Source organism: Danio aesculapii, chromosome 11, assembly GCF_903798145.1.
Source record: "Danio aesculapii chromosome 11, fDanAes4.1, whole genome shotgun sequence".
NCBI lineage: Eukaryota > Metazoa > Chordata > Actinopteri > Cypriniformes > Danionidae > Danio > Danio aesculapii.
In genome coordinates this window covers 17,073,311-17,099,714 of record NC_079445.1, presented here as the reverse complement: position 1 = coordinate 17,099,714, position 26,404 = coordinate 17,073,311, and the positions used below count along the sequence as shown (strand labels likewise).

The following is a 26,404-nucleotide window of genomic DNA, read 5'->3' as shown; positions in this document are numbered from 1 at the left end:
TAAATGAACAGTGCCTAAAAAGCTCTTCGAGGCTCATGTCCCAGCAGGCTTCATTCTGACACTCACACTTCCTGAAGTCTTTTTTCCCTCATTCTCAGTGACTGCGCGAATCCCTTAGGGTGTGTATGATCTAAGTGAAATTAGGTGTATGTGCTTTATCCGTGAGTGTTCTATGCAAAAAAATATAAATAAAAAATTTAAATCTGCCTGCATCAGGGATTTGATTTCAAATGTCTGTCTTCAACTGTGTGGTTTTTAAATAAGCTAGTATTATCTGCCAAGTATTAATGCACACATTTATACATTTATAAGAGTTACACTTCTTTTATTTCTATCAGTCTTTATTTTCCCTGTTTTTTCTACCTAATTTTTTCAATGAATGCTTCTGTACACCTAAAACATGCAAATATATGCACAATGTTTCGCATACTATGCATACTTACATATTATTATCTTGATTCATTCTCTGGCCTTCTTGGTTGAGTTAAAGAAGATCATGATTATGTAATGTAGCTCAGTTGGAATCTGTACTGTGTTTCTACACACTTCAGTGAGCTTTACAAAAATGTCACTGGGCACAGAGCTACCGCTACAAAATACTGAATGGGAAACTGAATAAGCCACAATGTAGTAATCGTGCTACGATTTTATTTTGCTACTAGCAAGAAATAGCTTTTCTAAGCACTGAGTTTGAGTAATAGTTGCCTAATTCCTACTTGACAAAATGACACTTTGCTGTGAATTCACTCACCCTCAGGCCGTTCAAGATGTATGTGACTTTTTTCTTCAGCAGAACATTTCAGCAGAAGTTTTTTGCTGAAACTTTGGTGTGAATCCTGTCATTCATGAAGTACAAGCAGCTAAAAAGGAGGAAAAACATACAGGACAGGGCAAAACAAAATTAGTACCTGTACATTGAAGTCTTATGAAACAATTATGTTGTGTAACAAACAGAACAATATTTACAACAATATTACCTTTAATTCATTCAGGTGAATATCTTTAACTTAGGCTTGGCTATTCAGTCAAAAACTGATTGTTACTCAGTAAGTAAATTAATTTTGGACAGACAAAGCGGTGTTTTATAGCCCAAACAAATTGTAATTTGATAGCAATATCGTCCAATAAAGAAAAACATCATGGCTACGGTTCATTTGATCAAATCCAATCATTGCCTGTCTCCAAGGAACTCCAAAGTGTCTCCCAAATACAAACAAGCTCGGTTCTTTCCGTTAAAACCAACGGTTTTGCCGAATACTGTCGGCTTTTTGTGAGTGATTTATGACGAGGCTAGAGAGTTGTTTGAAAACGTCTCGGCTCTTTTCGTACTGAGAAACGATTTCTGCCGAACTCACTCGGCTCTTTTCGTATGGAGGCGCGAATAAAGCCGATTCACTGCTCTGCGCTCGCGACTCTGGCACATCACTCATTTAGCGTTGTTTTGGTCTTGACCTATCCTACTTACAAGCGCATTTTCCTCAAACAGCAAAATGGAAACAGCTAACCAGGTAATATAGATAGAGTGTTGTTTTAAATTTGACAGTATAATGGAGATTTTGGATAAATTTTTAAAACGTCTGTCTAATTGAACTACATTAGATAGTGTTATCGTGTTCGTTTGGTGTTACAGATTGTGTCACTTGGGACATTTCAAGTGCTTAAATTACCTTTGGGATTTATTCGTCTTCTGGAATGGGTAAGTGTGCGTATTGCACGCGTTTTTCCTCTCACCTTTTCTGTAACTCTTTCCTTTACTTTTCTCGATAAACTTGGTCCAGGCATGTGCTGGAGAGAGTGATTTTTGTTACTATAAATTCGTTTTTACCATCACATGCTGTTTGGATAAGTAAATCTACTACAGCCATGATTACTATAGGACCCTTAATCCATTTGCGGATTTCTATTAGCCTGTAGGAAGATGAAATGTGGCATGTTTACCGAATATCGTACATATTTAAGTTTTGCATAATTGTAAACATGTAAATTGCTCCTTATAAGTGAAAGTGAGATATTTTTATGCCATGATCAATCCCATATAAATGAACAGAGGAACTCGGGTTTATATAATGCACCAGCAGTCTTTTCGGTTCATTGGTTTTGCTCTTATCACTTTATAAAGACGCAATCGATACATTTAAATGAACTACATTTTAATATGCCCTTCAAACCTGATTTCTGAGCAAACTGTAAATGCATAATTAATATAATGACATTATAGTAAAAGCATTGCAGTTGACCTTTTTATGTTTTCCACATGTGTGGTCTGTCTATGCATAAGAGCTCATGTGTATAAACAGATGTGTAAATACATAATTTGCTTTGAAATGTATTCTGTGTTAGCTTAATCTGGTGCACTGAAGCCAATATAATGAAGTATGTACAGAGAGAGAGACATGTTTGTTTGCATAACGTGTCACTTGTTTTATACTTGATGTGGCCTACAAACTAAGTAATTATGAACATCTTGCTTGATACATTACAATCATTCAATCTCATTTCTTTAGTGGTGGCTAAAAGTCAGTTTAATATGGTTGAACGTATTATTTTCAATTGTAACCCAGTGGTTTGTTTTCACCACAAATTACAATCCTGCCACTAATTGTAGCCTCTAGTGTAAAGAAGAAAAAAAGAAGCTAAAATGTGTTTTCCTACGGCCATCTGATGAGAGTGGGTTAGGGAACTGTGTGTTGGACTTGCCATAGTGTCACACTCTGGTGCTCTGACATAATCTGGTTGATGAGACTTAGAAAGTAACTGATCTCTAAGGACATTTCCAGCTTTTGTGCATGTGCGTCCATCTGTAAGTCTCTCTGGAATGTTACTGCTGATATGTGGCTAACATCAGACCCTTTGCACGACACTTTAGGATTCCCAGAAAGTATAACAATTAGGAAATTGTCTTCTAAAATGAGATGCTACCATTACCACATGGCAGGACGTTTGTAAAACTCTGGTTAATAAAGTCTGATTTATCTTGCCTTGAAAACCTATTTGGAATGTCAAATGTGTGCAGCCTGTTTTTTTATTAACATTGTAACTTGTTTCCTAGAATATAGAACAGAAAGGAACAAATAAATATGTAAATGAGTATCTTGAATGCAATGCATAGCACTTGGAATGAACGCTTTGCAAAAGGCATAAATGTAATTGTGCAATAGAATAGAATAGAATTGAATAGAATAGAAAACTTAATGTAACATATTGTAATGTAATGTAAGTCACTTTGGCTATAAGTCTCTGCCAAATGCATATATGAAAATATACATTTATGTTAATAGAATAGAATAAAATTTAATAGAATAGGAGTAAGCTGAATTTAACTGCTAAAAATGTAAATGTCTATGTTGACTGCTATGAAAGAAACTCTGCAAAAAGCATCTGCCAAATGCAGGAATGTAAATACAGAATAGAATGCAATAGAACATAACATAACAGAACAGGACTTAAATAGAGCTGAAATTAACATAAAAAATTAAATTAACAATAAAAATGGTAAAAGTTTGCCTTGAATGCAGTGTTATTTTAAATAGAAATGTCTTTTAAAAGCATAGAGCATCATAGAATAGTAGAATAGAACTGCTAAACATGTAAATATGTAACTTCAATACGGTGCAAGCCTCTCTGTTTTGAAGTACCTCTCAAATGCATAAATGTATAACAGAATAGAATACAAATTATTGAAATGTAAATGTGTACACTGATTGGACTGTTTGTTACTTTGGATATGAAGCATATGCCGTATGTATATATGTAAATTCAAAAATTTATTTGAACAAATAAGAATTCATTTGAACAGAACTGATAAAAATTAAGGGTGTAATTTGAATGCAAGGAATAACCTTTAGGATAAAAGAATATGCAAATTTAGAATAGAATAGAACCGAATAGAACAGAACAGAACAGAACAGAACAGAACAGAACAGTTTAGAATAGAATAGAAATGTTATTGTGTACCTTGAATGCAATGTGTGCCATGAAAGCTTAAGCTAAATGAGCAAACAGAATTAAAATAATAGAAAAGAAGATGTAAACATCCTCTGAATGCATTGTCACTCTGGACAGAGGCATCTGCTATATAGTGGTAAAATAGAAGTTATATATTATATACATATATATATATATATATATATATATATATATATATATATATATATATATATATATATATATATATCCTTGAATGCAATAAATGTCACTTTGAAAAAATAGAATGGAATAGAATAGTTTCAGGTATAATTTTTTCCCATTCTTCTGGTAAACGAGTCGTAAGATGGGCAAAAGTACGGGGTCTTTGTTGTTGCATTTTGCGCTTCACAATGTGACACACATTCTCTATTGGAGACAGGTCGGGACTACAGGCAGGCCAGTCAAAGACCTGTATCATCTTCCTCTGCAGACAGGACTTTGTAATGTGGTTTTGCATTGTCTTGTTGAAATGTGCATATGCATATAATACAGATAAAATAATATACATTGTTAATTATAATATACATATACAAATATGCATATAATACAGTAAAATAAAAGAATGCTGGTCAAATAAATAATTTGTATTACTTTGCATGTTTTTTTATGAAAAGGAGTATTTATGAAAAGGAGTATTCTTCAGCTGTTCTCAGGAAAGTAACTGGACAAAGTCAAAAGGTCAAGTGCTCTTCCAGACCCCTTTCCGTCCTCAAAATATATGGAGAGGAGGAAATTAAAACATTTATTTCACCATCCATAAACTACTCTGAGCTATGCAAATGTGAGGCTGCCATAAGTGGCAACGCCATTTTGGATAATTATTGCAATTGAATGCTGGGGGATTGGAGGATGCGATGCATCTTCTCCTGAGGAAATTAATCTCCCTGCTCTCCATTTGAAGTGTCCTCTGAAAAAAAAAACGCTTATCACCGGGGAAACATGCAGTCTTAATCACTTTTGGTCACACAGTGGCTTTTCTTTCTGTCTTTTTGTGTGTATCTCCCTCTCAGCAGGTCTTTGGTTTTGTCTCCTCCTCTGTAGTTTCCACTCTGCCATTTTTTTTTAACACAGGGATTCCTATACAGCCTTCCTCTTGAAATTTGCTCTCTCACACATCTCTCTCTCTCTCTCTCTCTCTCTCTCTCTCTCTCTCTCTCTCTCTCTCTCTCTCTCTCTCTCTCTCTCTCTCTCTCTCTCTCTCTCATTCTCTCAAATGCTATTATTTGTGATAATTAACCAATTCTTAAGCTGTTGAAATTAGATGATTCTGTAAGACCAATGACCCATATAAAATATGCAAAATAATATATCTAGTACTCTTGTATGACAGGATAAAACATAATAATAGTAAAATGAAATATAATATGTTTCTATATGGGGCATCATGGTGGCACAGTGGGTAGCATGATCGCTTCACAGCAATAAGGTCGCTGGTTCAAGCCTTGGCTGGGTAAGTTGGCATTTCTGCAACAAATGCATAAATGTAGAATAGAATAGAGCAGATCTAACAAAAAAAAGAAATTTGTTTTGCTTAAATGCATTATGAGTCACTTTGGATCAAAGCATCTGTCAAATATAGAATCTTCAGGTTTTGCACGTTAGGACATATACAGAATGAGTTTTTTTGACAGACAGTGAAAAAAGTTAAGGTAAACAGTAAAAGTCCAACAATAGGGGTGATTAGTGCAGGACAGCCCTGAATGACCACTGACAGCAGCCACAGTAAATTACAAGCTGGAGGACATTCATTCCTTTATTTTCTTTTCAGCTTAGTTCCTTTATTAATCCAGGGGTCGCCACAGCGGAATGAACCGCCAGCTTATTCAGCACATGTTTTACGCAGCGGATGCCCTTCCAATCGCAACCCATCACTGGGAAACATCCATACACACTCATTCACACACATACACTACGGAAAATTTAGCCTACCCAATTCACATGTCCTAGTCCTTTGGACAAACCGGAGCACCCACAGGAAACCCACACGAACATGTGGAGAACATGCAAACTCCACACAGAAACACCAACTGACCCAGCTGAGGCTCGAACCAGTGACCTTCTTGCTGTGAGGCGAACGTGCTATCCACTGCACCACCGTGTTGCCCAGCTGGAGGACAGCGAAAAAAAAAATATCAGACTAGGCAGAAGGTGATAGAGACCTCGGAGTGCGTACAGCAAACCAGCGTCTAGCGAGGATAACAATCTCTGTATTAGTATAGCAGCCAGGCAAAGGAAACCAGCATTCATAGACTCTGTGTCAGGGCAGGACAGGTCAGGACAGAAATGGGGAATACAAAGGGACAAGACAAAACAAAAACATAAGAAAACACAAAGAAAGACTGGGGGAATAACTCAAAGCAAATAATAAACTAAAATAACTTAATACAAAATAAAAAAAATATATTACCTGCAGAAAATAATAATGCAAAATTAAATAAAATCAAATAAACAGGATGACTAGAAAAGACTGAAGACTAAATAAAATAAAAACCATGGGGTAGGTGAAAAAGTTCAGATCTTTGTGTCTTTTCTTCAAATTTACATCAAAATGTGTGACAGATAAAGACAGATCATTCAGAGATTTAGAGGTAATTTTCAGATTTAAAGCAATAAATTTAATTTTTAATGCAATCTAATACTATGTTAGTACTTATATTAAATATAAAAGACCAAGTAAAACCAAGCTGCTTTTTGTTCTGTGTTCTCTCTATAAATCAGACGGGTCATTAAAAGTTTGATGCATCAAGTAACCTAAAAAAAATCCAAAAATCAGAGCACACCATTCCTGGCAAGTTTAGAGCAGATTGGGAACAAGGCTAAGCCATGTGTAAAGACAACACAGACAGGGCTACCAGGGCAGAATAGAATAGAATAGAATAGAATAAAATAGAATAGACCATTTTCACATTTTCTGGGTTTCTCAGTAGCAGAAGTCGTTATAGTTGGGTAAATGTAGAGCACAGTGAATGGGTGAGTACAACAAATCTCTTTTTTTTACAATCTTATTTGCTGAAATAATTAAAGAAAAACTCCTCTATGGTGTTATGAAGACTTTCAGAAAAAGAGAAAAATAGTGTGAGACTGAGGTAATAGAAGAGATCAGATAAAAAAATTTAAATGTGTACCTTGAAATCTACCCAATGTATAAACTTGTAAAACAGAATAGGAGATAAAAGGATGTAAATGTATTCTTTAAATTTAAAATAAGTAACTTTTTTTCTGTCAAAAATAATAGAATAGAATAGAATAGAATGGAACAATTAAATGTGTATCTTCAGTGGAATGTAAGTCAATTTGAAATATTAAAAAGGCAAATATATGTGGCTAAGAAAGCTTTACTAAGTTACCTTAGTGAGTTTTTGAAGTCAATGTATGAATTCATTTTATTTGAAAAGTGCTTTGACAGTAAGAGAGAATTTCAGCAGAGATGACAGAGCACTGAGAGCCGGCCAGTGTCATTCTTTAAAGTAAATTTGACTGGCGAAGGAATAGAGTTGTACACACTCACAGAGCAGTGGTTGGTTGTCCACATGGAGATGTCTTGAAAGCTTGACAGACTGGGGGCAGATGTGCTTTGGCTGCTTGTGCGCAGATATGCAGAAATTTATCTGTGAAAGGTTGGCTGTCTCTCCGTTTTTCTGTCTCTAGCACAAGGCGGCAGTTCAATGGCCCACCTTTTCATCACATGCATAAGAAGCAACAGAGGAAAGACTGAAAAGTTGAAGAATCACATCAGATCTTGTTTAGCAAAATATAGACATTACAGCTGTAAAACAGTTTGAATCACTGAATAATTCTTTATTTTACTGTAATTGTGGATTTGTGTTTATGGCAAACCCCAGAGGTGCATCGACCTATATGCATGCATATAAACAAAAACATACATGCTCAGATATACAGTCAGATCGTATCCTGGTCGGGTGGTCGAGTCTGACTAACCGCTGTGACAGTCACCTCAGGGCAGAGGGAGGGGCTTTGTTAGATCATGTGACCAAGTAGCCATGGAAACTCCATAGGGAGACAGCAATTGAGGAAAAGAAGGGGGACAGTGTTTTAAAAATAAAATGAGATTTTATGCCTACTTATGATCAGTGAAGCATACAAAGAGTGTGTGGCAAGCCATTTTACCATTTAATCTATAACATGTACTACACTCAAAAAAACTTGCTGCTTGTTCAACCTACTTATTTAAAATGAGCTAAAACAAAACAGTTCTTGAGTTAGATTTTTGGGGATGTAATTGATTTGTGTTGAGACAAAATTAACGAATTGTGTGAAACCCTGAATTTTTTACTATGTAGTATGCTACTAGAAGTTATGTTTTAAATGCTGCTGTGTTTTCTATGAAGAACAAGTACTTATTCATTAGCTACACAGCTTTATTTCCCGTAGAATTAGAACATACCAAGACATATTCATTAGAAACTAAGGTTAAACATTATTTTAAGGTGTCTCTGTTAGATGTTTCATGTACTTATTGTAGTAGTAATTACAATTAATTATGTATAAATACATTTCAAATAACACTAAACCTAATCCACATTCTAACCCTAACCACACAGCAAATACATTGAAATTAATATTACTCAGTAGTTGAATAAATATTTTCACTGTAAGAAGGACACCTTAAAATAAATTGTAACTAACTATTCATTACATACTAGCACTTTTCTGATGCTAATACTATAGGGTATATGCCGAGCTAGTGTTTTTTCCATACTGATAAACTTCCGGTGACCTGTTATTGTGAAATTTTTTCCATTTTATACGGTTCCTTTTTCAGCATCGATGTTGTAATGTAATTGAATATACAGGGGTAAAATAATTGCTTATATTATAAAGACATGGCGGGGAAAAATGTAATTTAATGCAGTGCTTCTTGTACAATCTGAGACCCACTTTATATCAGATGTCACTCAGCCAGTGGAGATTGCTGATTTTTAAAGAAAACAGACCTTAAACGTGCAGTTTTTTTCTTTGGCACACAGTTGACTGGAAGCGCTTGGCAAATTCAAAGTCCTATTAGCATGCTTCGGCATATACTCTATTTGTTTCATTCTAGTGCCTAATAAATAAATGCTAGTACTTATTCTTTAAATGTGAATATAACAAAATCGTCACTTCCTGATTAACTAGCGCCAAATATCAACAGTAAAAATGGAATTTACTGCGGTAGGAGAAGCTGCATTATCTTTTCCTTATTTAATAATAAATGACTTGCGCCTCAGAAGATGATGCCGACATGCAATGAATGCGCGGTGGTGTTTGAAGGTGTGAGACACGGACGCGCATCTTGGCGTTTCCATCAACCATTTATTTTTATGCGTTTTTTATTTTATAAAAATAAGTGGATGGAAAAGTGGCTACTGAGATTGTCTTCTGTCATCAACTATTTAGTTCCAGCTGTGATCAATAAAATTACAAACTAGTATTCATTCATCAATTACTAGAACTTTTGTAGATACTAGTACTTATTATTAGATATTAGTACTAAATCATTAGATGCTTATTTATTAGATACTTGTATTATTGAATAGATACTGTGTGTTTGTATTTATTCTAGTCGTACATTAGATTAGATTAAATTAGATTCAACTTTATTGTCATTACACATGTACACGTACAAGGCAACGAAATGCAGTTTAGGTCTAACCAGCAGTCCAATAGCAGCAAGTGCAGGATACAGGTATAAGTTATAAAGTGCAGTTATAGAAAAACTATGGTAATATTTACAGATGGATGTACAATGAACATTATATACAGGTTGTATTAGCTATGAACAGCGATTTGCAATAAATGAATATATGTACAGGTTGCTATTAGTAATCAGAAGTGTGCAGATAGATAAACATAATTACAAATGTATATGTACAGTGGGTGTGTACATAATTAGAAATGTCCATGTGCAGTGGGGATGTACAGTTCAAACAAGTGAATCAGTTCAATGTAGTGCAATGAATATGTGCAAATTTAAATGTGCAAATGTTAAACAGTGCAGTGATTGTGAGGAGTATAAGTTAGAGGAGTGTGGGGGTGTATGGGGGGGTGGGGGGGGGGGGGGGTGTGGTTGGGGGGAAAGCTGTTCCCCAGTCTGCTGGTTTTTGTCCGGGGGAGCCTGAAGCGCCTGCCGGAAGGCAGGAGAGAAAACAGTCTGTGAGCAGGGTGAGAGGTTTCCTTAAGAATACTGCGTGCTCGGCGTAGACAGCGTTTCTTCTGGATGCCCTCAATGGCTGGCAGTGTGGTCCCTGTGGTGCGTTGGGCAGTTTTCACCACCTGCTGCAGTGCCTTACGCTCAGCAACAGAGCAGCTTCCATGCCAGACTGTGACGCAGTCGGTCAGGATGCTTTCTATTGTGCAGCGGTAGAAGTTCACCAAGACAGCTGATGAAAGCTGGTTCTTCTTAAGTTGCCTCAAGAAAAATAGGCGCTGGTGAGCCTTCTTGACCAGGCTGGAGGTGTTGGTGGTCCAGGAAAGGTCCTTTGAGATGTGGGTCCCCAGGAACTTGAAGGATGAGACAGGCTCAACGGCCATCCCATTAATGTGGATGGGATCATGTGAGCCTGTTCCTCCCTCACATGATCCCATGCTTTTATTAATTCGATACTAGGCCGTATTTAGATAAATAATACTTATTAATTATAGACACTTATGCCTATTTAATAGATACTAATGCTTATTGATCAGCTGCTACTACTTCTGCTTTGAAAATTTGCATTCCGTGCCGGAACGTCTGTCTTAGTTTTGGTTCTTTTAACCCGCCCACTGTCATACTGTAATATGCCAGCAAAATGGATTCCAATGATGATGTGTTACCATAGGATTTTCATTTAACTCCACTGTGAACATTCTGACTAGTCATATTAAATTTAAACAAAATTTTTGTAATTTAAGAGTAGTTTAAGTTTTAAAAGTCGTGTTACTTATATACATACTGCAACACAGGCTCATTCTGAAAATGTAGCCCTGTAGACGTTTCTGGAGACCGCAAATTATGTTGCCAGAGATATGTATGGCTGCATTTCATTTTTTTAAACGAACGCTACGGGGCGGTGTGACGGCGTTCCTTTTCACGCTTACCAGCTGACCGCTTACCTCCGTAAGGACAGCTCTGGGTGGTTTGCGAGAGAACAGCAGGCGCGAATAGCACTCGTGAGGGAAATTTGAGATCTCAAAAAACGTACACAACGGCCTCTCATTGATTCTCGAAAACAAAAACTGCAGAAAAACGTGCCGCAGGGACGTATTTCGCGGCCTCCAGAAAATTCTGTAGAGGTATGTTTTTAGAATGAGCCTGGGTTGACATACTATGTAATAATCACTGTCATTACATAAAATGGGTAATAACTAGGCATCCCTAAACCTACTCCTGAAATTAACCTTAACCCATATAGTCATTTTATATAACCCAGTACTTCCATTGGTACATACACTATAAGTACACGTTAACTGCACACACTGTTATATGAAATGGATTCTAAATGATACAACAGCTTGCCATAAGAGTGCCAAGATGCACACTGGCCTGAGCGTATTGTACAGATGATAAGCTTTGGGATCATCCAATCCAGTCTTCTTCACGTTTGAACTCAGATTGTCTTATGAAACACTACTTGAGGTTTCCATGAATCAAAAAGTAGTTCCAGCTTTGTCATGAACCTGCAAATAGCAATTGTTTTAAACTTTAAATGCACTCTGTGTTGATCAGTTGAACTCTAACTGAGCCAGTCTATCAAATAGACACTGATACTTGTGCAAGAACATGGGATATTTTTACCCCTGCCTCACACTGGGAATCATTGGAATGAAGCATGGCAAGAATGAAGCGTGGCAAGAATGCAGTGGTTGGGGGATGGAAAGGTTGCGGGCGCTGTTGTGTGTGTTTGTATGGGTCTGTGTGTGTGTGTGTGTGTGTGCGTGTGTGTGTGTGTGTGTGGATTTGCATTCAGCAGTATTTAGTCACCTATCAGAGATATTCAGGAAGTCTGAGAGATGCTGAAGTGTTCAATACAGACTGAAGGAGAGGCAGACAGACGCAACGCTCTTGAGTGTTTGTGTGTCTGTGTGTGTCATTAGCGGATGCTTTAGTATGACACAGGTGCATCCGGATCTATAACTGCTGACAAGAGCAACAAAATCAGCTTAAGATGTCGTTTGCTCTTCACAGTTGTTTTGCAGTTCAGCATCAGCGACTGTAACTTTTCCGCTTCTTTTTATCTTTAAGTGATCAATTGTTATCCACTTTGGTTGTCAGAACAAGAAGTCAGCAAGTCGAACTATAATTATTTGGGTTAAGGATAGTGTGCACTACAGATGTCAAATATTTTTTTCTGTCTGAAATATAGGTTACACTTATTTTAAAGGGCACATAGTTTACCTCTTTTTTATGATTTAATAATAATATTATGGTTCTTCTGAGTGTGCCAGTTTAGGTTCAGTTTAAAACACAATTCAGATTTTTTTATTATAAAAAAGCCCATGAGCTCACCCGCTCTGTGTTTGAGGAGCAGGAGTGAGAGGATCCGCATTCAGTCGTACATGTACGACTCGGACACAGACCAAGCAGAGAGTACAAAATCATATGTGTCTTTGTACAGTTTTACAGCCAACTGTGTGCTAGTTTCAAGTGCCGAGCTTGTACACAGAAGCTAATAACCACGCACACTGAATTAACTTTGAATGAGGCACCGGATGCGCCGCTCGTAGCCGCGACACGGCACACCAGACACTCTCTGTGGTGCGGCAGAAACATGAAGTGTCCCGAATCGTCGCGCCACGCATTTTTGAATTCTAAACATAGGTTTCTATCAGGGTACACTCAACGGCGCTTCAATTCTGCAGCGGTCCGCGGCGCCCAGCCGTCGACTTGAGTGTACCCTAATAGAAACCTATGTTTAGAATTCTAAAACACATGCTAGTTAAGATCACAGGAAGCTTCTGGGATCGCAAAAAAATGCAAACGGCTGAAGTATAAGGTAGACTCAAAGAGAAGTACACATGTTTGCAAACCTACCTAAAGATACAACTAATAATTCCGATTAGAGTGATAATGTGGAGAATATTGCTCTTGTGTTGAACCCAATGAGCCTTGCATCTAAAAATAGAGCTAGGGTGTTCCTTTAGTGATATCTCTTCGATTCACGCTGAAAATGGCGGACGTGAATCAACAAACAGATAATATGATGACGCGCCTGTCAATTAATATTGGTGGGTGGGGAATACACCTACGTAAAGTTGCGGTCGATCTGAAAACCGCTCCAAATGGTCCACCGATTTTTATGTTGTTAAATTGAAAAAAAAAGCACTGGGTGTGCTTATATCACCCCAATATGACGGTCTATACACCATACATGCACATATGTCTGTCCAAACAGCTTGAAAAGTAGATTTTTTACCATAGGTGCCCTTTAAGATGAAGTACAGTTACACTGTAACCGCTGACTAATATTAATCTTACAATATGGTTGGGGTTAGAATATGTTTAGGGTTAGTTACATGTAAATACTATAGCAAGTGCATGGAGCATGTTTAAGTACTGTACGTCTTCTTAAAATATAGTTACTGAAATATTTTATTTGGAATATTTACGTATACGATGCACTGTACAGTGTTGTACAGCAAACAAAACCTACAAAAGTTACAATTCATTAAATTAAAATAAATAATAAACACTGGCCAATTTAGTGTAGTGTTTCATGGCTAAATTTGACCAGCCTGGTAATGGTCTTCATTGATTGTACATTCCAAACATAAGAGCAGAGTTTGATGGTTTAATTAGCAGAGTAATTGCACAGTTTTGTTTAAAATATTGCTTTGCACAGAACATTAAGAGTCACATATCGGAGTTCAAAAGAAAATTAATTGTTGGTGCGCATCTCTCTAGCGCATCTGTGACATTAGCCCAGTTTACACTGCCAGTTAAATGTGACCCAATTACAATCTTTTGCTCATATGTGACACAGATCGGATTTGTTCTATGACCGTGTAAACACGAAAAAACACATGCATTTGGATATTCAGAGATCAGATTCAGGCCTCCTTTATATGTGGAAATTAATATGTGACAATGCGACTATCATCTAAACAGGCAGATCGGATTTATTGAGGCATTCCACTTTGTACGTCATTAAACTTGCGACAATGTGGTACTTCTCCGCGGTTTAATGACGTAGAAGGAAGAGCGTGTGTGAAGACGCCAACACGGTAATCAACAACAACAGAGGAAACATGGAGGAGGAAAGTGGTCAGTGGTCTACAGCAGAAGTTACCTGCCTTCTTGATCTGTGGCAAGATGAGTCAGTGGAGGACACAATAAATAAACCATATAGGTGCAAGCTGTGTTGACGGCCCTTTCCCTCCTCCTCCACCTCAAAATCATTTTAAAGTTGGGCGAACGTCACATATTTCGCAGAACTAAAAGCAAGACAATTTCTTCCATCATGGCTAGTGTGGCCACTAGCCATGTGGCCACACATGAATACATGAATCACATGAATCAGATATGGGTCACAATTTTAAAAAAGTGGAGGAAAATGTTTTGCTTTTTCAAACACCAAAACACTAAAGTGTCTCAATAGACACTTTAGTGTTTTGATGTTTTAAAAAGCAAAACATTTTCCTCCACCAGCATCACATAGTGATCTGGCCACTATTTTGCAATGAAGAATGGCTCAAAATCCTACTGGACATTGTGCAGAACTATCATTCCCAAGATGAATTAATGCTGTATTGACCCCAAAAAGAGGCCTTACACCATACATCATGGTCTAAAACCAGGTGTTTTATTGTAAAACCCCATATATGTGGGGAGAGAGGAAACATTATAAACAATAATAATAATTAATATTTCATTAAAATGACCAAATTATCAATCCAAACATTAAACACTGATAGTTCTTCTCTTTCTCTCTTTCCCTCATTCAGAATAGAGCTGCACTGTGTGTGCATGCATGTGTGTAGGCAGTGTTGTTGTTGTAATCTTCTCCACTCTCCGTGCTCTTCATCTTGCCCTGCAGAACACAGCTGTGAAAGCTTGATAAACAAGCCTCGGCATGGAAACACTCACCTGCTCACAGTCACACCAGTGTGAAAGAGCGAGACAGAGACGAACACAGCTGTAATGCAGGACAGCAGAGAACGGGTGAAAAGTGTGTGTGTGTGTGTGTGTGTGTGTGTGTGTGTGTGTGTGTGTGTGTGTGTGTGTGTGTGTGTGTGTGTGTGTGTGTGTGTGCGTGCGTGCGTGTGTGCGTGTGTGTGTGTGTGTGTGCGTGTGTGTGTGTGTGTGTGTGTGTGTGTTGTTTGTTTGGGCAAGCATGTGCTCATCCATGTGAAAGTGTATGTTTAGTGCGTTGTTCCACTGCCTCACATTATCAAGACACATGTGTTCACACAAACACACTAGACACTTTTAATGCTGTTGTTTTATACACTCACAGAAATAAAGGTTCAAAATCTCTCACTTTTTATGTTTCATATTACTAAGTTTTTTGTTTTAATTTTTTTCCTCTTCAGTTATTATGGGCCCTATCATACTCCCGGCGCAATAAGATGCAACACATGTTTGGTGCGATTTGTTGCTATTTTCAGACCAGCGCAATTTTAATTTTCAAGCAAATCAATTTGTGCCACTTTGTGGACACCTAGGTGTTTCGGTCTATAAAGGAGGTGTGTTAATGCACATTGTTGGCACCAAGGGCGTAGATTCGCTCTTGACATTGGTGGGGATATACATCTGTAGAGTGCATGGATTGCGCAATTTTTTTTCCTGCTTTTAAAAACATGAATACTTCGAATAACACTTAATAATACAGATAACAATCACGTCACATGCTGCAAAAGTCAATTTACATTGACTGCAATCGGGCTTTGAGGAGGTATGAGTGTAGAGAAATTTAGAGAGGTGTGTGATGCAAATTAACTTTTTATCCCAAATTGTTTTTCATAATCATGGAGGTCAAAATCGAAACTGAATTTCGATTTACTGACATTTACTGAATTAATTGCACTGCCTTGGCTAATAGTATTACAGTGAACTTGTAGCAAACTTGACTTTGTGCATGTGTAGGTTACTAAGGGTTGATGGAGCATTATTTTATTTTGAAGATAATTAAATTATTGGTTGGGACATTTCAGTAATTAGTGGATATTGGTGGGGACATGTCTCCCCCATCCATGCCAATTCTACACCCTTGGTTGGTGTGTTGCTATTTTGAGAAACTGAAGTAGACTGCGTCATTGAACAACTGAAAGCTGGTCCAAAGTCGCATTACTTATGTGCCTATGCGGGTATAAACACTTACACATTGCTTAATACACACAGGACGTACAGCAACACATGAATATCTTTATATATGAAAAAAATAAATAAAGGACCTCTACCTCCACGCCTTCTTTCCTCAGGATTTTTATTTAGCTTATTCATGACAATTTCATTTTTATTATAATGTTATTATTATTAGCAGTATTATTTATTATATGCATATTTATATTTGTTTTAATAAAAACAAGTTTAGATTTGTCCCCCTGTCGGATTTTAGAGACGTATGCATCACCATATGGGGCATAAGAATAGGACGTGTGTTTGGATATAACTCAGTTTTTGACCACACCTCATTAATATTGTTCATTTATTTGTTTGCTGGAAATTAGAACTGAAGTTGTAGGCTAATGGATGTCTTCAGTGGAGTGAGTACAACATTTCCTTATCCACAAAATTAAAGGAGTAAAGTAAAGAGAAAGTAAAGAGGCTCATGTGTGTCACCATGATGGTGTTTATTAGTTGTGTAAATTACACTAATTTAAATACTTAAACACTAATTACATTAATTTTAGTGAAAGAATAGGTTCTTTTCATTGCCTATATGAGGAAGGTACAATGTAGATGTTAATACTTCAAAACCTTGGTGTATTATCACTGTGTAAATTAATGAAATAAGGTACATTTTGAAATAATTTTATCATATATTTAATGGTAAAGTTATGCCAACCAAGCTGCCAGTTTTTTATCGTAAAGTTTACAGAATGTTTATATTTATAGCGTTCATGTTTGTGCCTAAAATGTCCATATTGGTACCTAACGTAAACATATCAGTAAAAAAGGTGCCGCCCCAATGACTGAGTTTGTTAATTTGTAACTTTTGTTCCTCTTTGAGAAAAGCATTAGTTGTGGGTCATTTATCCTACAAATTGAATAAATTGCAAATTGATAATATGGCAAATGGAAATGTGGAAAATTTTACACAAACTTCCAAATGTGGCAACAAAAAGGTTTTCTTGCTCACATGAGGTGATTTTGTAGGGGATCTAGATAAGGAATATGTAGCATAACTTGGAAATGACAGAAGACTTTTTTAATATTAAGAGTCACCTGGTGTAAATAAAAGTGACATTATCATTTTTTAAAGATATAGCTTTATATCTTTATATAAAGATATAGCCCCTACCCCACACCCCCCAACAATCATTGGTAGGAAAAATATCATTCAACATTCCGAAACTGGCAGTTCTAGAGTTTCTTGTAAAATAGGTGTTAATATCTGCATGTAGACTAAAATAAAGATAAATTAGACACATCAATTGTATAGTTTGACCTACAGTAAAATAGTCACTAAATATCCCACAAAACACTGAAAACATATAAATGTTTTAATAAATTAGATGTAATTTAAATACATTCATAAATTGATTCACTGCAGCATGTATTACCAAATTACTACCAAAAAAGTTGACCCCCCTCGTCAATGTATAATTTGCACACTGACTACAAGATCATCTATTACACTGCACAACAACAACAACAAAAAAAAGCTTTGTTCATCTAAATTCTAAATCTATTATTTTTGAAATAGTTTTAAATTCTTCCCAAAATTAAAAAGAAAACTTCATTTTCAAACCCAAGGTTTCTTGCTCATAAACAGAACCTAACAAACACACACAAACACACACACACACACGCACACACACACACACACAAACACACACACACACACACACACGCACACACACACACACACACACACACACACACACACACGCACACACACACACACACACACACACACACACACACACACACACACACACACTTATCTTCATAAGGACTTCACTTAGACATAATGTTTTTACACTGTACACACTGTATATTCTATAGCTCTACAGATTTTCTAAATAAGATAAATACATTTTCGCTTAAATCTGAGCCATTTTCCTCAGGGGGACCAAATGTAACACACACTCAGAGAAATGTGTAAAGCGAGCTACATTAGGATGATTGCTCTTCTGTAATTACTGTAGATGAGCGAAGTGAGTAAGTGACAGTAGCTTAAAAAGGAACATATTAAATCATCATCATCATCATGACGCACCTTCTCCTTCTGGCTATACACTCTAAAACTCCCAGAAGTTCACATTAATCAGATTCAATGCCGTTTTCCCCATCACACCACACTATCTGAATTCGTATCTTGTATGTACAATATATGAAAAGTTACTTTTAAACTAAGAATTCATTTTAGTGAAAACAATCTAACGTTTATTTTTTGAGGCTCATCTTGAAGCTGCCACCAGATGACGCTAATTCCCTTTCAGTTATCAACGAGATCCATAAACATCAACATCACCATGTTACACATTACTATACAATCCAGTCTATATGTTACATGGACCGAAAGGGGAAATACTGGTTATGAAGTAAATAATAGACTTGTTTTCAGAGAGAAATGTTAATGGACCAATTGTATGTTAATTATTTACATTGTGTAAACTCCATGTGAATTTTTCTTATGCTAGTGATGCTAGCTAATACACATTGTTGCTTTGGGTGTAAATGGTGTAAATATTTAGCTACATAGTGTGATTTCAGAAGCACCCAAAAGGATGTATACTCTTAATTTTTGTTTCATTTTGTAGACCTGTTTTAACATTTACTCAATATAGCATTTCCTGGCTAAAACAGACGAGGGCAGCAAAGGGGCTCGTTTCAAATGTTGATCACACAGCCTACTGCACTGTTAAAAAGATCTTATTAGAACAGCAGATGACAAAAAAACAAACATATTGGTCCAAAGAAAACTCCAAAGTACTGTTATTTTAGCATTTTTGATAGATATTTCATATTTTAGTGTAAATAAATAAAATAACACTGCAACAGAAAAGTTACATATATTTTAAGTATGTATATAATGCTAATCTTCAAAAAGGTAAAATGAAATTTGTAGTTAAAAAATAAGGGAATTTTGTAAATCGTAACATTTTAAAATATGAGAAAATACAGTATATGTATAGCATAGGTGACACAGTGGTTCAGTGATTAGCACTGTCGCCTCACAGCAAGAAGGTCGCTGGTTCAAGTCCTGGCTGGATCAGTGGACACTTCTGTGTGGAGTTTGCATGTTTTCCCCATGTTCACTTGGGTTTCCTCCGGGTGCTCAGACATGCTGTATAGGTGAATTAAATAAACTAAACTGCCTGTAGTGTGTGGGTGTTTCCCATCACTGCGTTGCAGCTGAAAGGACATCCGCTGTGTAAAACATATGCTGGATAAGTTGGCAGTTCATTCCGCTGTGGCGACCCCTGATTAATAAAGGGACTAAGCCGAAGGAACATTAATGTATAACATAGTTTGAATAAATTTGTAAGTAACAGTTTTTCCTAGGGGTGATTTTTTCCTGTTTGCTTTATTTTTTTTTTTTTTTGTGTGTGTGTTTTAGCTTCATGTAAGGATATTAATAGCTGTTTCGAATTAGGCAAAAATACAAATTTGTCATTTCTGTGACAAAAAAAGTGCAAAAAACCGTAACATAGTCCTTATGCTATATAGATCTGCTCAGCCTGTGTTTGAGGTCTGAGACGTGGATCTGCAGCCCATTCTGCTGACCTCCATTACACCGCCCTCAATGCTGGATCCACATTCAAAACAAATTAGCAGTGGTCGGATGAGCGTCAGTGTTTTGTCGATACACGGCCACTTCTTCTGCCGCTCCAACGATCCACATAAATGAGAAATTGGATTCCCTCGGTCTCTCAGGCCCGAGACCAGTGGCTCTGAATAAATACTTCCCTCTGTAACTCAATAGGAGCCACAGGAGAAATTAATTTCAGACACGCTTTCAGAGGGCTTTTCCTCTGTCTGATACTCTCAGCTGTGAAATATGAGGACAGTATGATCTCACGCTCTTCACCTGCCAGTACAATGAACTACCAGTCAAGCAGCAACCAACGAAAAAGAAAGATAAAATCCTGCAGGCACTTATTTAAATCATGACAGATTTACTCCCTTAAATTATTTTAAATACATAAAGCATCTTGCATTACATGTGATGTTATAAAGACTGATAAGCATGGTTTGTGATATGTGTAAAAGAATTTTTGTTATTTTCTGTGTTTGATGTGCCACGGTTGAATTTTTTAGTATTTGAATTTTTTATTATATTTAACACAATATATCATATTAAATTATTCCTAAAAAGTAGAATCCAACTTATTAAAAATTAATAATTATAATTTTAATAACAATGATAATGATGTGCCATGATTTTAATACTATTACTTTTGATAATAATCTTAAGTGTGTTTTATGAATCATAATAAATTTGTTATTATCAAATAATAACAGTTTGGTAAAGTCTAAATACCTGAAAGGAAGCGACATATACACTACCTGACAACAGTCTTGTCGTCGATCCCAGTTGGAGCAACAAATAATAACTTGACTTCTAGTTGATCCGTTAAAAAACTGGCAGAAGGTTTTTTTTTTTAGATGAATTATCTGTTGAACTGCACCCCAATCGTCACAAATACAGAAGAAGACCTATTGGAACCCACATGAACTCAAGATTCTCACAGAAATCAGTCAAGTTTGGGAAGGATCATGGCTTGGGGATACATTCAGTATGGGGGCATGTGAGAGATCTGCAGAGTTGATGGCAACATCAGTAGCCTGAGCTAACAAGATATTTGTGCTGCCCTTTACATTACAAACCACAAGAGAGGGCAAATTCTTCAGCAGGATAGCGCTCCTTCTCATACTTCAGCTTCAACATCAAAGTTCCTGAAAGCAAGGAAGGTCAAGGTGCTCCGGGATTGGTCAGCCCAATCACCAGACATGAACATTATTGAGCATGTCTGCGGTAAGATGAAGGAGGAGGCATTGAAGATGAATTCAAAGAATCTTGATGAACTCTGGGAGTCTTGCAAGACTGCTTTCTTTGCTGTTTTAGATGACTTTATTAATAAGCTATCTGAGCGTTTGCAGAGATGTTGCAGAGATCCAAGGTCATGGGAGTCATACACAATATTACATTTTTTTCCACTGCACAGTGACTTTATATTCTATACTGTACATTACTTCTGTTAAGTGACAAGACATTTGTCTAAGCAAAGTCAGACCTTACTGTCCTAATTAAATAATTAAAAATCAAGGCATGATCATATTTTGTTTTGGTAAAATAAGCGTAATCTAGGCGCCTTCACCTTTCATAAAAGCCACTTCTGATATCAAATGATGAACTAGAAGTCAAGTTATTATTTGTTAAATTAACTTGGATAGGCGACAAGACTTTTGTCAGGTAGTATATATATACTATGTCACCTATCCATTTAAATCTACATATAATTCTCTATATAATTCACATCCATATGACCATATGAACAGCTTTTGTACAGTAAATCATCATAGTTCAAAAAAGAGGAAGGCAGTTTGATGGAGTTGCAGAATGATTTACTGTACTCTAAATAACAGTGGTTTTCTACTGACTGCTCTAGCATATACATCATGTCTCCTGCTGGAGGAGATTCAGCGTCTCTGCCATAAATCTCAATGACATGAACCACTGTCACTGTACAGTCAGTGCAGTTATAGTGTATGTGTGTGTGCTCTCACTCCTCACTCATAATGTGTGTGTGCATTTGGATAGGTCAAGTATTCTTAAAACCCTATTTCTGTTGAACATAAAAGAAGATATTTCGAACAATGTTGGAAACTAGTAGCCATTGAGCTCCACAGTAGGAAAGACATGCATGACATACATTTATTATCATTATTGTTGTCGTTATTATTATTATTATTATATCACTATTATTATCAATATTATTATTATTATTATTAATAATAATAATAATAATAATACACCCATTTACATGATACAACTGCTATTTTTTCAGGACTATATAAAAATGTATATTATCTTACAAACCAGTTGCCATTGACATGACCTAAAAAAGATTTATCTTACAAAACATGGTGCTGTCATAGCCTCCAGATCTTTTTAATGTGTTTTCTATTTAATTTAAATGCAGCGGAGAATCATAGTCTCTCTGTGGGATTTCTAGACCCGTATAGTGAGCCTTAAGCATTTGGACACCTCCATCTTTCAGGTCTCCTAATTCTGTGTCAGCTCTTCATCTTCAGACTGAAGCGAGGCTTTCCCCAAACCCCAGGTCACCCTCACCCTCACTAAAGATAGAAACTTGACACACTTTCTGTCTGACACACTTTTGAGTGGTCTCAGTGCTGGAAAGTGTGAAGACTGAGAGTTTTTTTGGTGGGGAAAAGCACCAGCAGCTCCACAGGTGTTCAGCACATCTGCAGGTCTCTGAAAGGCGCTGTCGTTCTTTCACTCACCTGTCATGCTATTGGTTTCTCACACCTGTCTATTAGATTCAGCTAAAGTCCAGTGTGATTCTAGCACTGTCAGACACACTTTCATCTGATTGCGTCAGCAAAGGTTCACTATATTGAATGGATAAATCCATCACAGCAGAATCTCAACTGATGGACTGGAGGATGAAGGACACACCAGAGAATCCTTACACTTCATGCTGAACTCTTAAAGGGCAAATATATCCTGAATAAAAGTTTGTCTTGTAAGATTTAAACATTCTTTTGGGGGCATATTTTAATTGCATCTCTTTCAATGGAGGTTATGACCGCCAGAAACAGATCAGACACTCAGGATAGGTCTGAGTATTGATTCAGATTTGCAATATCAGTTCAATCTGATTATTGATTCAATATTCGACATATTGATGCTTCTAAAAATAACAAACGTCAGTTTAGAAATTGTGATTTAGTGAAAACAGATACGAGCCTTAAACTTGTGTATTATAAGTCCACTATGCTACATGTATGGACTTTTAATACACAAGTTTGTGGCTCGTATTTGTTTTTGAACACTCCAACATCCCCATGCTGCAGGGGGACAAAGTTGTAAATGTGTGACGTTGCTTGTGTGTACCCTAGAACACAAAAATAGCAGCTGAGAGATAAAAACAGTTTTGTAAACAACTAAAAGTTTTTAATTTCTCTCTGTGAGCAATCATACAGGTGCAGATACATCTGCAACAGACTCTTCATTTTATTTATTTTTGTATAAGTTGTATATTTTGTATAAGTTGTTGTATTTGATGTTGTTCTCATGTCTGAAATTAATAGCACGTAAAAGAATGCAGAGTTCTAGAACACACTCTCTGATTGCGTAAATGACCAATGGTAGCTTAAAGGTGTTTATATGGCAAAGTTCGCTTTGGTGAGCTGTTTCGAGCTACCAAAACAACATCAAAATAAACATTACTTGGCTGAAATTTATTCAAAATAACAATATATTTCAATTTGTTCTTTTGTTTAAAGTATACTGGGGCCTTAACAATGTGCTTAAGCATGCTAGAAACATGTTAACAGTTAGTTAAAGTATGTTTTAAAACTTTTTATTTTACAACAGGTCACTCTGAGGACATGCGCTTTTTGTCTGCATCTGCATAACATTTACTGCCAGTCATTCAGAAGACATAAAAATCACCGTTGATCACTCAGAGGATGTCCCCTTTTGTCTGCCCTAGAACTTTCACTGCCATTTTATCCACATTGTAACATTTGCCGTAGGTCACTTAAGGGACATCTTCATAACATTTGCCACTAAGACTACTCCCATTTCATTATATTATAATACTATCAGTGTTAAATTGTTGGTAATATTAGCTACAGTATACCTGGACTACACGTCCTACCATGCATTGCACCAATTCAGACTCTGATTATCTTCTACAGCTGTTACCAATTTGGACACTGATTACACTGACACAGCTGCAGAACAATAGGAGTTTTCCGGGAGAAATAACAAAATTGAAACAGAGCGGGAGATTTGTGTGAAATACATTATAATATTAAATTATTGGTAATATTAGTTAGCTATATGCTAAAATGTGCTAGAAACGGGCAACATGTTATTTGTTTTGACTCTTGGACTGTCTCTTGCTGTTTGATTGTTTGTCACCTGCCCTGACCTCTACTAATCTATTGGCTTAACTCTTTTTAAATTACCCTTTTAGACTGTTTGCTCCTGTCTCGACCTCTGCCTGTCTGACGGCTCTTTATAATAAAGTTCCCTTTTTCCTGCATTATAACATTCACCACCAATTAAATGGAAAGGCTGCAAGTGGAACTCTCTGATGCAATGCCACAATCATTACAAAAATAAAGCTATATAAATATTTAAAGTTCAAAATTTAATCAAAATTTACAATATTTGTACATTGTTATAATTTATGTGAGCAATTAATCTGTGCAAGTACGTCCACTGTTTTTTTTTGGTAAACTTCTGTCACTATCCTTTCAGATCGCTGGTATACATGTGGATCGCTTGAGAACTACACACACAAACCACACTAAAGAACTACATATCCAGTCATGCAGCACTCACACGCACCTGTTCCGGGTTCTATTGATTACATACACACAGCCGGAGGATTGTTATAAACTGATTACAAGGACTATTTAAAAAGCACACACACAGGTTTCAGGGCTAAGTCTTGTTTATCTGTGAGCATTACGATGCGTTTTTCTATGTTTAGCCTAGCCACGTTTTGACCCTTTTTCTCATAATAAACCCTGAATTTGGATCCTCAACTCAGTTGTCAGCCTCCCACCACATTACAACTTCAAAGTTTACTAAACCATGCCCCTCTTACCATTAGTTTGCTTTGAGGGAATTGTGGACAAAAGGAAATCCTCGCCCACTACTCAATATTCCATTACTGTAAGAAGTACATCAACATACTTAAATAAGTCTCAAAAAACTTCATATTCACACTGATTTTAAGAAGAAATATTTAGAAAAAAAATTCTAAATTAAACTTAAATTACAACAGTACATCAATGATATTAAAATACCACCGACGTAAAGCTTGCACAACCTCATATCATAGAAACAGGTTTTGTTTTGTCTGTGATGAAGCACCTTGAATGTGAGAGATTCAGCACCAGTTGTGGCATATTGAGTTTTTCTAATGGGCATCATGAGAATTTTATTTTCATTATGCAGACATACGCTTCACTGTTAAGGGTTGTGACTTTGGCATGAAATGTGAGCAGACATTTTGTGCTTAGTCTTAAGAAGCATCATTGTTTTTGCTATAATGACAGACCAGTGCTGTCTTATATGAAGAGATGTTGCCTGTGTGGTTATTAATCATGTTGTTTATTGACATAAATCTGAAATAGGTATTTATGCATGTAGAACAAGCTCAAACTGTTATCCGCATGTCATTTAACAGTTTTATTACATTATTGTAGTGTTGCCTTAATAATATTTGCTTTACATACAGGTGGTAACTGTCACATCCCAATAACATTTAATACAGAATTTCCAGACAATTTTGTTAGTTAATGTATGTGTATTTCTCAATTCATTTCAGTATCAACTTTCACTCCTCAGCAATATATTTATTTTTTAATATCACGAGGGACACACAATTATATATTATTATTCAATTTTAAACACAATTTTTCATAATGGTTGAAATAACCTTGGATAGCATGGTGAACATCAATTAATAGCAATAGCGTGTTGATAATTATTATACATGATCTGTAATTTATATTATTGAACACTGTTATCTTATATAATTTAAATAATCACACAAAAATTTTGACTATTTTGAGGACATTTTAAATTAAAGCATCTTAATCTGCTAAATATAAATTACTCTATTAAAAAATTATGCAACTTTTTTTGAGTGACACACTTAACTCCCCCAAATTAATTCATTTAAAAGTGTCTACTGAATGACTAAAATGTAATACCACCATTTCTTAGCCTTTTGTTATGGGTCCCAAACTCAATTTTCCCCTTGTTACTGGTAAAATCACTGTGCCACACAATCTCTCTGCATGGAAATGTTGCTTGATCTGAAAATTTAGGGAGTCCATCTGTTTTCTTCAGTGTGTGTTTGAGGGTATTGAGCAAAAGAGGCAGTGCAGTGTTATATTAAGACAGGCAGTCCTTCTTTCATGAGCTCATATTCAACATCTACAGCACTGGACCAGCACAGACTGCTCATCTACTCATCTGACTCTCAGCAGCATCTGATATGTTCTGAAGCTGGATTTTTCTGTTTTTGGCTTTTAAATGTGTATGGTCATATTTGCCCCGGTAAGTCTTGGCTTCAC

The 26,404-nt window shown here is 36.4% G+C and overlaps 1 protein-coding gene across 2 annotated transcripts in view; it reads left to right on the top strand.

Annotated features, from left to right (window-relative positions):
• The first annotated feature begins 1,417 nt into the window (after positions 1 to 1,417).
• synpra (synaptoporin a) overlaps positions 1,418 to 26,404 on the top strand; it is a 38,426-nt gene continuing 13,439 nt past the window's right edge. Inside the window, exons 1-2 of one of the 2 annotated variants that reach the window (XM_056468066.1) lie at positions 1,418 to 1,508; positions 1,631 to 1,696. In XM_056468066.1, the coding sequence (XP_056324041.1) occupies positions 1,491 to 1,508; positions 1,631 to 1,696 (84 nt within the window). In that variant the 5' untranslated portion in view covers positions 1,418 to 1,490. Of the gene's footprint in view, positions 1,509 to 1,630; positions 1,697 to 26,275; positions 26,388 to 26,404 lie in introns of those variants that run through there. The other variant, XM_056468067.1, reaches the window with a different exon arrangement.